Source organism: Rhinolophus hipposideros, assembly GCF_964194185.1.
Source record: "Rhinolophus hipposideros genome assembly, chromosome: 14".
Taxonomy (NCBI): domain Eukaryota; kingdom Metazoa; phylum Chordata; class Mammalia; order Chiroptera; family Rhinolophidae; genus Rhinolophus; species Rhinolophus hipposideros.
The window spans coordinates 48,840,147-48,853,184 of NC_138060.1; the positions used below are offsets into that span (position 1 = coordinate 48,840,147).

At 42.1% G+C, this 13,038-nt stretch overlaps 1 protein-coding gene across 1 annotated transcript in view; it reads left to right on the forward strand.

Annotated features, from left to right (window-relative positions):
• Positions 1–13,038, forward strand: part of TGFBR2 (transforming growth factor beta receptor 2) — an 83,183-nt gene that overhangs the window by 29,137 nt on the left and 41,008 nt on the right. Inside the window, exons 2-3 of the mRNA XM_081073316.1 lie at positions 5,684–5,852; positions 10,610–10,800. Of these exons, the coding sequence (XP_080929442.1) occupies positions 5,684–5,852; positions 10,610–10,800 (360 nt within the window). The remainder of the gene's footprint in view (positions 1–5,683; positions 5,853–10,609; positions 10,801–13,038) is intronic.

Below are 13,038 nucleotides of genomic sequence, written 5' to 3' on the forward strand. Positions count from 1 at the left end.
AAAAACTGAGGTTTCCTGGAGAAGAAATTCTGCCTCAAAACTGCAGCACCGATGCTTGCCTGAGTTTCCAGCCTGCCAGCCTGCCCTATAAATATCAGACTTGCCAGCTCCACAATGTCATGAGCCAATACGCCACCCCACACCTGTGGGTTAAACATATTCCCAAGGGACCTGTGTGTGCTTATTAACAAGAGAGAAGCTCTGCCCCCAGGCACAGGGAGTTCTGTTTACCAGTTGACATGGATTATTCCATAAGATGCTGCACTTGGTTGTATCAATGTTAGTGTTCCTGCTATGAAATATGTAGCACTAAGCAAGATATCCACAGGTGTTTGCAATATAAATGAGTTCTTAAGTCCCCCCAAAACAGGCTACAACACAACAGTAGATACATGCATGAATTCAAAGATACGTGGATGCATTTCTGGCAAAGTGTTTAGGATTATCTATGGAATCTTGATATTCTACATCATTGTTCAGCTCATAATAGACAACATTCCAAAGGTACGAGCAAAGACTTCCTATCCAAAATTGCTAATATTTATCTGGACTAAGTCTAAACCTTATTAGGCAGCTCATCTCTGACCTTCAGAGACAACAGGACTGTTCCAGAAATAGAGAGAGCAATGCATTGACTTAATTCATATTCTCAAGACCCGGAACCTCTGTCTCTAGGCAATGAGTTGGGGGAAAATGTGCCCTAAAATGAGGAAGGCAGTATGACCCAGACTGAACATTTGGACATATTACTCATGGGTTTGTTTGAAGAGAAGTGAAATAGGGGCCATGTGATACCATCATATGCTGAAAGCAGCTGCCCATGTTCACTTCCTTTACTGAATGACTTTCTAGGGGGCAGACATTCTTATTGGAACCTTTTTTTTTTTTTTTAAGAACATATGAATAATTAATTTGCCTATTATGAGCAGAAAATTCCCTAAAGATGGTCAGCTGCTCACAGAGGGCCTACAGCCATTAAAACATAGTGCCTTAACTAAACATCTTAACTAAAGGGACTTAGGAGAGTAATTTAACAACCTGGACTGGAAATAATTTTGAAGTTGTTTAGGGTTTGCTACTGGGTTAATTAGGTGGCTTTTGTTGTGTTGTTTAGAGTAATAGCTCTGTCCCTGGCTATTCACATGTGTTTCCTCCCTCAGTATCCAGGAAGGGCAGGGGGCTTCTAACACGCCCCCATACCCAAATCCAAGGATGCACAAGTCTCTTATGTAAAATGGCATAGTATTTGCATATCACCTGCACATATCCTCCCACATATTTTAAATCATCTCTACATTACTTATAATACCTAATGCAATGTAAATGCTATTAAATAGCTGTTATATGGTACTGCTTAGGGAGTAATGACAAGAAAGAAGTCTGTACATGTTCAGTACAGACACAACCATTGTAGGCCTAACTACAGAGTACATGTCAGCAACAACATAATATTTTTTCCCCCAATATTTCGAACTGAGCTTGGTTGAATCCATGGATACAGAACTCGTGGATACAGAAGGTTAACTCTAGGCATTTACCTTCTATTTCTTTGGCTTCAGAAACATGTATTAAACATAAGATGTTGTTTGATAGGAGAGGTCATGACAGTGACCTCTTTCCCTGTGGGTTCCAGAGCACAGATACAATTGTGCCTACACTGAGTGCCCATCACCATCCCCTGCCCCCACTAGCCCTCCACCCCACCCTGATTAGCAGGGTGCTGCTTAGCATGTTGTCAGTGAATCACCCTTGAGGACTCCTGGGTAAGCCTAGAATTCTTCAACTGGGGCCTATGGACCTTCAGGGAATCTGGGAACCATCCCTCTGAAATGATGAGCCAAAGTTTGTAGGTCTGTCCATCCACCCCCTCGCTCCAGAGTTCATACAGCTTTTATCAAAGTTAGGTGACCTCTGCCACTTCCACTCCCAACAAAGGTTACGAGTAGCTTTGCCCTCTAGACTTAACTCTATCCCACCAACACAGTTATTCACAAAGGAGAATACTGGCTTAAAGCGAAGGCTGGACATTCATTGACTGGTTGGGAATTGTTAGTGTGGGGGGGGCCTCCTGATGTCAACTAATAGTGAGTGGCTGCCTGGGGGGGGCACGTGGGGAAGGGAGGTTGTAGTGAATATGCCCTGTGTAAAGGCTTTCAAATTAAAAATAATAATAATAATAATAATAATAATAATAATAATAATAATAAGCTGATCAAGATAAAAAGCCTGCTCACCTCAGCAGGGGTATCTTTTACTGTAATAGAGAGAAAAATGAGATCTTCTTGTGAGTACTTACCAGTGATATATAATAACTTATACACCTTACCTAGCACATGTAGGGGCTTTACTAGGTATAAGTTCCCATCATACACTGTTCCCTGCCCCCATATGCCTGTGCCTCCAAGTATGGAGTAAAGTTGGCTGTTTGCCTTTTCCCCAAAATTCAACAGAGAGGTCTTATCTTTCTGGGCCTTATCATGAATTACATACCTGCCCATCTCCAGGGGCCCCATTTACACAGACTGTAATCTGGGTGACACCCCCTGAGCTGTGCAACTCAGTGGCCCTCTTTATTCTCCTTTCTCTCTCTCTCTCTCTCTCTCTCTCTCTCTCTCTCTCTCTCTCTCTCTCTCTCTCTCTCTCTCTCGTGTGTGTGTGTGTGTGTGTGTGTGTGTGTGTGTATATGTCTTCACTATTGATTGTGTTTTGCAGGCATCAAATCTAAACCCCTTCTACTTGTCAGCACCTCTGTGGCTGCCAGTGCTACTTTCAGCACCAGTCGCATCTGTTTTTATTTCTCTTCTATCACTTCTGACTCCTGTCACTTTTCTCACACTTCTTAGCTTTTGTTAGAAAAGGATTGGCCAGACCAGGAAAGCACTCCTTTCCTTCTGAGGTTTAAAAGTGCTAAGCTTACAGCTTTCGGGGCATGTTTTTCACAAGGAAACTTCGTCCAATTTTAATGATCAGCTCTCCCTTCACTGTCACATAAGTTGTACATGTCTTTGTTTGTGGGTGGGGTGGGGTTTTTTTGTTTTTGTTTTTTTGCTGTTTTGTGCCCACCCCATTGTTTTTCAGTTAATTCTAGGTCAGGGGTCTCAGTCTCAGTTGTACGTTAGAAGCATGTGGGCAGCTTCCACCGTTTCTGATGCCTAGGTAACTATGCAGAATAATTAAATCAGCGTGTCTAGGGGGATTGCTTCCTTGTTTTTCAGAGTTCCCTAGGTGATGGATTCTAACATGCCTCAGAGTTGATAGCCACCAATCTAGGGTAAAATCTTAACGTGCTAGAAGACCGAATTTCAGGTCATGAAGGTTTGATTTTATATTTAAAACAACAAAGCTTCCTAACCAGCAAACAGAGATTTATCTGAAACATACTAGCTGGACAATCAGTTCTAATGCATCTTTTGGAGCAAAAATTAGTATAATACCCAGTTTTATATTATATTATGTTAATTATATTATACCCGGTCTTATAGTAAAATAAGACCGGGTCTTATATTAATTTTTGCTCCAAAAGACGCATTAGAGCTGATTGTCTGGCTAGGTCTTATTTTCGGGAAGACATGGTTCTCTAAAAGAAATAATCAAAGAAACAAAACACAACCTAGCTTTTTCTGCTTTGCCCATGTTTTATAGGGAAATCTAAAGGGTTAAATTCGTTGTTTCACCAATGGATCCAATTTCAACCATTGTAGAAAAAAATGTGTATTGTTGTTTAGTTCCAAATTTAACACAAGGTTCAGGACGCACTTCAGATCTGCCTGTATTTTTAACTAAGCATAGAGCTGTAGCTCTGGGAGACATTGCAAATTTCAAAATAGTTTGTTATCTAAAAATACACTTCCTGAAATGAACTTGAGGCCTGTGAGGGATGAATGGGTGTATTTTTTCTTCTATATTTAATGTTACCACAAGAAAGCAAATCTTGAATTTATATATGTTTATATTTTTAGAGACCCAGGAAACAGGTGCTATGCCTAAATGACAAAGAGGGTTGCATGGCATAGTGTCAGTGACAGAAATCTAAAATTCACGGACAGGGAGCCACTGTGGGAGGGCATTGAAACTGTTCTTTTGGCTTTAGGCAAGAGCATACTTAACATAGGGAGGAGAACAGGAGGCTGCGCTCAGGCCTGTCCAAGCCCCATCCCTGCGAGAAGCACCACTCCCAGCTTCCTGACCGCCAACGACTAGTATAGTGCCACACGTGTTCCAGATGCCTAATCATTCTTAGTCTAGCATTTCAGTGTCTTTAAATTCATGTTTGTTGACCACATGCCTTATAGCCTCATCTCACTTGACTCTCCAAATGCATGCCTTTAATTACCTTCATTGCTAGTGGAAACGGAAATCCTTGAGGAAGAAGATGAGAAAGGGGGTGTTATACCTGGTGTTTTTTGTTTGTTTGTTTGTTTGTTTTTGCCTCAGCATGCAGCATGTGTTTTGCAAAGAACAGTCTGTCTTCAACAGATGATTGATGGTTGTGAATGAATACTGCATTTATAATCACACTCCCCACTGATGTGTGGGAAGAATTTCTATATGCTTTTCCACTGGGGATAAAGGGCCAAATGTGACCTTCATATATTCATTCCTTAATGTATTCATCTCTTCATTCATTTAGTCAATGAATATTTTTGGATGTCTTCTCTGTGACAGGCCCTCTTTTTGGCACTGGAGACACAGGACATAAACATGGCAGATATAGTCTCACAGCGCTTCCATTTTGGCAGGTAGATTATAAGCAAGAAAATGATCAAGTTGGCTTGTGCAGAGGATAAAACGAGTCCTGTCCTAGTTACTTGTGGGCTGCTTTAGGATGAAGAGTTGACATGTAACCAGTGATCAGAAAGGTGACAAGAACCAGACAAAGAATAGCAAGGGAAAAACCTGAGGAAGGAGGGAACTGGCTTCTTCTAGGGCTGAAGTCAGAGAGCTAGACAGACCCTTGACAGAGCCTTTACTCACCCAGAGAACTCCAGTGCATCCCCAGTGTTTGGGATTATTTCTAGGAGGCACTCAGTCTGTATTGGTGAATCAACTCATGTCCCTCAAGGCAACTGAGAGAAGTCAGAGCCTTGTAAAGAAGGCCCACAGCTCTTTCAAGTGGAGGTCAAGAACAGCATGGCCATGTCCTGCCTGGCCTACAGTGTCTCCTCTGAGTTGGCCAACTCCCGTTTGTCCTTCACAACTCTGCTCCCTTGTAACCTCTCTCTGTCCATCTGGGTGGTGACTCTTGTCTGGCTTCCACATTCTCCATCTTTCTCTCTATTTCAGGTTATCCTACCCTCATCTGCTTCCTTGTCTATCCACCCCGCTAAACTATAATTTCCCTATGGGTACTTTTCATTGTGCTTCCAGCACCCAGTACAATGCAGTGGGCCCATCCAAGCTATGTTTCTTGATTGGACGATAAGGTTTCTGTACGAAGAGTACCTTATAAATCACTGACAGAAGTAAGAAATTACTCAAACTTCCTCCCACCCTACAATGGCTTTCGTTACAGATGGCATAGGTGCTGGAAATTCTCTGATGTGAAGGCACTGTTTTGCCTTTCTCCATATTTATTCTTGTGACATGAGGTTCATTTGAAATTGCATAACATCATGAGGAATTCATTGGCAGGCTGCCTAGCAGTTAGATAATCATTTCGTGTATCTTTATCTTCCCTCCACAGTTAATAATAACATGATGGTCACTGACAACAATGGTGCGGTCAAGTTGCCAAAATTGTGTAAATTTTGTGATGTGAGATCTTCCACCTGCGACAACCAGAAGTCCTGCATGAGCAACTGTAGTATCACGTCCATCTGTGAGAACCCGCATGAAGTCTGTGTAGCTGTCTGGTAAGGCTGCCTTTTAAAAAAGTCTTTCTTTTCCCCCTTTTAGAAGTAATGCATGCTCGTGGTACAGAGAGTTCGTGTGTCTCCATGCCCTGAGTGTAGACACCATCCCATTTTCCTTTCCCTTAGACAATCTCTCTTTTCATCATTAAATGCACTTTCCAGAGATATTCTTTACATTTTCAAATACATACACACAAGTCTCTATATGTGTGTTATTTATATATGTGAGAATGTACATAAGATGAACTTTATATTTGCCGTAAATCTGGAGACAATTCCTTGTATGAAGGAGAGCAATATGACATTTACTAGTCATTTAATGATACCTGCTCTGTACCCTATAGTGACACTAGGAGCTTTGTTCCTCTGAGGCAATCCTAGTCTTATTTTGTGGAAGGAAAAAAAGATGATCATTGGGCTGTTGAAAGAGGAAAGCACTTGTCAAAAAAGGGAAGCTATTCGGGGAACCAGAAAACAATTCCTTAGAAGCTCTGGCCGTGTCACTCGTACCACCACTGGGCGACATGCTACATCTTTCTCTTGGATCAGATTCCCTTCATTCTGTCTCTCTCTCCTCTCTCTCTCTGTCTCTCTCTCCTCTCTCTCTCTGTCTCTCTCTCTCTCTCTCTCTCTCTCTCTCTCTCTCTCTCTCTGTCTCTCTCTCTCTCTGTCTCTCTCTCTCTCTCTGTCTCTCTCTCTGTCTCTCTCTCTCTCTCTCTCTCTCTCTCTCTCTGTCTGTCTCTATCTCTCTCCCCTCATCTTTTTTGTCTCCCCCACACACATACACAGTAGGTGCTCATAAATCATTTGATAAATGCATAGTTATAAATGGGGAGTATGAGCAACAGATAAAAAGGAAAATAGAGATCATTAAATGACTTCCCATTTTATAAAAATGTATAAATTCATTACTGAAATACAACTTTGCAAGACTTAGTCTGATGTTGTGAATTCATTGGCCTTTTTTTTTTTTTTTAAGTAACTTATGTGTCTCCTGGCCAGTTGCAAATGAGAATATAAACCCAACTATCCTCCCTTCCTCTTTGGGAATGAGTCTTTTGGACATTCTCCAGACCACATCGAGTTAGCCTTGATGATAGATCTGAACACCTTGCAAATTTCTGTACATACCAGGGGATGACTAGTTTCTTAAGAACTGGAGGAATGTTAACAACAAAGGCCTGTCATGACAGCTTGCTGTACCTGCCAACTTCATTCACGTCCAGGTCGGAGCAATGCTTTTGAAAAAGGGGTTTTGACAGAGATCATGTTCAGAAGAAAGGGAGCTGTGTGAATAGAGGTTTAGAAAGCGTGCCATCTAAGGAATGGCGGAGGCAATTAGACATGGTTCCAGTGAAGAGAGGACATGGGTTCTCTTGAGAGATATTGAAGGGCTCTCATTTAGGAAATATAAGAAACTTTTTCCTCGTAACGCTGAAAGGCAGAAGGGGCCGTAAAATTTACAAGAGGAGAGACTAGTGCTCAGTATAAGTTTAAACATTTTCACAATTGTGGTTGCCTAACAGTGGAACAAACTTCCTTCTCTGGTCAAATAAAGTTCAGGAGAGGCTGGATGACTGGCAGGTCTAGTGTAGGAAAGATTGAGACACCCAACTGGATGACCTCAAGCTTTCCTTCCTTCCTTCCTTCTCTTCTCCACTGATCATCTTTACTTAAATATCCACGGTGGGGTGAACTTACTTCTGCTAATGAGGAAAGGCCGTTTTAATTAAGATGTTTTTTTCCTGACTCACAGGGCAAGTCCACATGGTTGGTTGTGAATCAAATCTCCAGAATAGAGGCTACTCTTATTTCAGAAAACGGGAACAATGTGGGGGAGGGGAAGCCTCTCTCTCTCCTCCGTGTCCCAGCTATAAAGAGCAAATATAGGAAATGTTATTTTTACCTGTCTTGGCAAAAGGAGAAAGGGATGTGTGGTGGGTCCCGGACCCCGTCAGCACTGAGGCGTCACCCCCTCAGCCTCTGAAGCACTGGCTGCTGAGGGATCATCGCCATTCTCTCCCACAAGTTCCCCTCCACTGAGAGGAGCTGCTTTCTTCTCATTTGACCTCTTCTGGGGTTTGGCCTCTTTTCCTGAGTAGCCAGCCTCCTATGATTGATGGATGCAGGGGTCCAAATGCCTGGCTACTTTGCCTCAATTTGCAACAGTTCCCACAGGCCATCCAGCCTTACAGCTTCTGAGGGATTAGCTGAGTCCTTCACTGCAAACTACATTGTGGTTCAACTCCTCTGTGCAGTACTGCTCCCTTCAGTGCCTTACAGGTGTCTCTCCCAAAATCTCCTGCACAGAAAAATCTCAGCCTCCATGTCTGTTTCCAGGGAACCCAAACTAAGAAAGAAGTCTATTTTAGCAAGAGCCAGGTGTGGAAACTGAAAGGGGCTTTCATCATAGTGCATTTCAATGTCTTTATCAGTTTTAGTGTTGTTTTCATTCATCCATTGATTCATTCATTGGTTTAAATAATGTCAATTGTGTGCCCATCCCATGTAAAATGCTCAAATTCTGTCCAAGAATAGAAGTATTTTGAAACCAAAATTAATTTCATGACTGTGGTTCTTTTTCCAAGTCTACTGACAAATTTTTCACCTTCAATTGCTCAGAGCAAATGTTGCAGGACACAGAAGTCCGTATTTTTTTCACTGTGTTTTCCCTTTCTATGCTCAGCTGGCTCCAACAATATTTTGCAAAAATATGAGCTCTGCTGTCAGGGAAAACACTGCGACAGGAGTGAGTGGAGAAAACAGTTAAGGACTTTACCCAGACTCAAGTATTTTAGCTGAGTTTCCTCTCTGCAAGTCTGGTTCTCTAAGCAACTAGGAGGCGGGAAGCAAGAACCTCTGAAAGAGCTGCCCAGTCAGTGCAGAGCAGCTGGGCTTTGTGGCTCCCAATTCCTTCCTGTCCCTTGGCCTCTAGAAGATTCACAAGAAAGATATACCATGCTTTCTCTGGGAGCATAGAGGACTCAGCATGCCTGCCTTTTGTTACCAAAATACAACCCTGCGCACACACACACACACACACACACACACACACACACACACGTGGGAAGGGAGGGAGGTGTTCTTGTTTCATGCCCACCATTTTTGCCAAGACTCCATACCCTTGGGATTAAGGATAGGAAGATTTTTACCTACACACCATTTGTGGTGTGATCGTGCTGAGTTAAGTTTCCTTTAGCTCCCTGCTTGCCACCCTCGAGTACAGATTCCAACTATGTATGTTACTCTTCCTTTGACAGTAGGGACGCACTTAGCAAGCCCTTGCTCCCCTTGCTCCTGCTGGAGCTTACCGTTTTTCACACAGGTACAAGTAAGTGTCTGTGCTGGAGTCCACCCTGGGCTGTCTGGATGTCATACACGTGACTCCATTCCTGGTTGGGCTGTTCCATCCTCACTCACGCTCACTCTTACTTGTTGACACACTGTCCTGCATTGTCCTTGAATTCAGCACTAAAGGGTGGAATCGGTCAAGTTGCTCCTTCCCTAGGTGTGGGCCCAGCTCTTTCCAGGTGAGAGCTGTATCTTAGCTGCTTCTTGCTTCCAGCCTGCCTCCCATTCTCCTGGCTGTGAACAGCAACCTCGTGTGTTAGAGCACATGTGTATTCCTATGTATGCATTCAAGAATCCTTCCCAGGGAAGATTACATGTGCAGACTGGACCTATCAAGTCATGTAAAGCCCGATTAGCCCCTCCCTAGACTCCCCCTCCAGCTGTAGAGAATACCCTTCAAGACAACAAACGTTTTACATCCACAAAGGACAGAGTTGGGAGGAAGGATGTCAGACCCACCTTGGCATTGGACCCAAACATCCAAGATGGCACGTTTATGAGGGGAGCAGAGGGAAGCAGATAGAGAAAGAATGCACTTTCCAGGGATGCCAGAGTTTGACTTTGGCTTTTGCAATGATAATAGCGGGCATTAAGCATGTCATTTTTAGACGTAATGTACACATACAGCCAAGTGAGCCTTTCCTAGGCCCTAAGTAAAATGCTGTGTGAAAGATTCACTGAGCCCTACGCCGAGTCAGGCTCCAAATGATTCCAAGAAGAAATTAATTTCTGACAGCATAAAACATTTCACTGAACAGTAAATGAAGAACACCTTGCAGTTCTTTCCCATATGTTTTAATGTTTTTCCCCCCTCTGTTGTTCCTTTCTGTAATTCTGGAAATTGCAATTCTTTATCTAGGAAGTATCTTGTTTTCTCAGAACAGCTAGCTGCTGACATGGAATATGCCCTCACACACAGTGCCCTGGGGCCCAGCTGACAACAAAAGGGGAATTGCAGTATTTTCCCAGGCATGCTCTTTGACGACAGGTTAGCTAGACATGACCCTGGTTCTGCCAAATAAACTAGGGCTGCAAAGTGAGCCTGGAGGTTTAACGTCATCCTGAGGACCCAGCAATCTTGTTTTCTCGTGCCTTCCCCTTTAATGATTGAATTAAGACTTAATGTGTAAAAGGACCGACAGGTTAGCCCCCAAGGAAAGCTCTCATGTTTATAATCCTAAGTGGGCTCTGAGAATAAGCCAAAGAAAAACTGAAGTGAGTAGAAAAAGCACAGGAGATTATGGGACAACCTGTTAATACTGGAAAACAAGAACCAGCTGCCATTGTTAGAAACAACTTCATGAAGGAAATACATTCCAGATTGCTTTTCTGTCCAGAAACCATATCCATCCACTCTCTTTTTCTTTCCCCACCCCGGCCCTCCACCATGAACCTCTGCACCCAAGGAGAAAGAATGATGAGAACATTACACTCGAGACGGTTTGCCATGACCCCAAGCTTGTCTACCATGGATTTGTCCTTGAAGATGCTGCTTCTACAAAGTGTATTATGAAGGAAAAAAAAGTGGACGGCGAGACTTTCTTTATGTGTTCCTGTAGCACGGATGAGTGCAATGACATCATCATCTTCTCCGAAGGTAAGTCTTTTTCTCCTGATGGTCTGCAGCCCGACCTCCTCTATGCTGATCTCTTGTATCCCAGGTCTGAGTCTCAAGTACTGCTCTTCCTTCTGTGTCTGAACCTGCAGAGTGAGCTGATGCTCTAGGGATTAGCAACCCAGTCACTTGGTGGAAAGCAGTACTTACTGAGGAGTAGGGTTGGTTCTATCTTTATCCAATCTGGCTCGTAGGCCCACATTATGATTTGTCTTTGACAAAGAGTGTCTTTCACTTTGAGCAGTAGTTCTCAAAATGTGGTCCCTGGAACAGCAGCAGCTGCAGCAGCACCTGAGAACTTGTTAGAAAGGCAGATTCGGGGGCCTCACCACGGACCCACTGAATCAGAAACTGTGGGTGCTGGGCCCAGCAATCTGTGTTTTAACAAACCTTCCAAATGATTCTGATGCAGCTAAACTTTGAAAACTATTGGTCTAGAGATTAGAGGAGGCTATTTGATACAAGAGGGGCACTTGCTTTGAATGAACTCAAGTGGTTTTATGTACTTATTCCTAGGATTTGTCTAAAGGACACTTATTATTTGTCCCACTTGAGAGGGGAACTGAAATGTAGAAGAAAAATAAAGAGCCAAGGTTTACTCAGGGAGACGGGAAGACTGGATTAGATACTGACGTTTATCTTTGAAGTTCAGCATTCACTCAGCTTGAAAGAAGGGCACAAACTGGTCCCTCACTTTAAAAAAAAAAACTCAATAATTTTGAATTACAAAAGCAGATATCCCTTATCAAAATTTCAAACAATATGTAAAATTTTCAAAATGGAAGTACATAAACCTCATCACCTCAACAGATAATCAATATTGAGAGTCTGTTGGATACACATGTCTCATTCATTCATATAATCCCTCCTTCCTGCTCTCTTTCCTTACTCCTCCCTCTCTCCCTCTTTTCTTCCCTGCCTTCCTCCATCCATGCATTTTCCATCTCTCCATCTGTCCATCCATCTATTTATCCCATCTACTCATCCATCTTTCAGTACAAGTAGTTGATGTGACTATAAATATTTGGTGACTTTTTTAAAAAAAAAACACTTTTACTTCTCCTTCTAAATAAGACAATACATAAAGATATACTCCACATCTTTCAGTTGTCGAGAATTCCATAATATGGATTATCCCCCATCACTAATTGAACCATTCCTCTGTTTGGTGGAATATTTAGGTGTCTTCAGTTTTTCAATTAATGCCACATTGAATATCTTACACATGTGCTATTAATATTCTGCAAGATAGATTTCTAGAAGTGAAGTTTCTAGATCAAAGTTATGAACATTTTAAATATGGTCACCACTATTAAATTGTTCTACTTCCAAAAAAATGATATCTGAGCGTATGGATTTCCATGTGCCTTCTCCAACACTGAAGAGTATAAGCCTTTTAGTTTTGCCAGTCTGATGGTAAAAATAATATTCTCTTGGTTTTAGGAATGTAAATTCAGAGTGTGAAACAGTTATTTTAACCCAAAATAGGTATGATTCAGTAAACATTCCTTTTGGAACCCAAGTGCTGCGTCTACCCTCTATCCCTGTATGTGCTCCATCTATGGGAAATGACGTGTTTCCTCCATTGTATATGGTGCTCAGCAGCACTGCAAACCCTCCTTCTTCTCTCTCTGTGTCCTTCACCTACTGCCCATTTCCCTCTCTTCCTGTCCAACTTCCCACCTCTGCCAACTTCTCAATACATGAAGGTAGGCATGTATATCTTCTCAGTGCAACACTTTACAAAATCTCTCCTTCTTCCTGGTTTCTCATCCTAGAAACACTCCATTTATCTCAGTTTACTTATGTAATTTGAGTTAGAAGGAAAGATATAACTACATTAAATCACACTAAAGCTTAATACCTGATATTTTGAATTAACATGTCAACTTTCTCCAAGCAGTTCACTTTCTTAAAAAAGGCCCAAGCTAAGCTGAAGGAATTAGTCTTTAATTAGACATTTTACTATCACCTATGAAACTTTTCTCTCCTTTTGCATACTGGCTTGTCCACAATCGAAAAGTTTATTTTATCCAAAAGGGACAAAATTTGAAAAATGACTTGAAGTCAGATGGATACACACACATACATACACATACATACACACACAAAAAAAGAAAAACAAAAAAACGATAAGCTTTTAAGATTAATGACATAAGTTTTCAATGTATGTCAACTTAGGTGAAAATCATGGGCCCACATTCATACATTTTCCCTCTT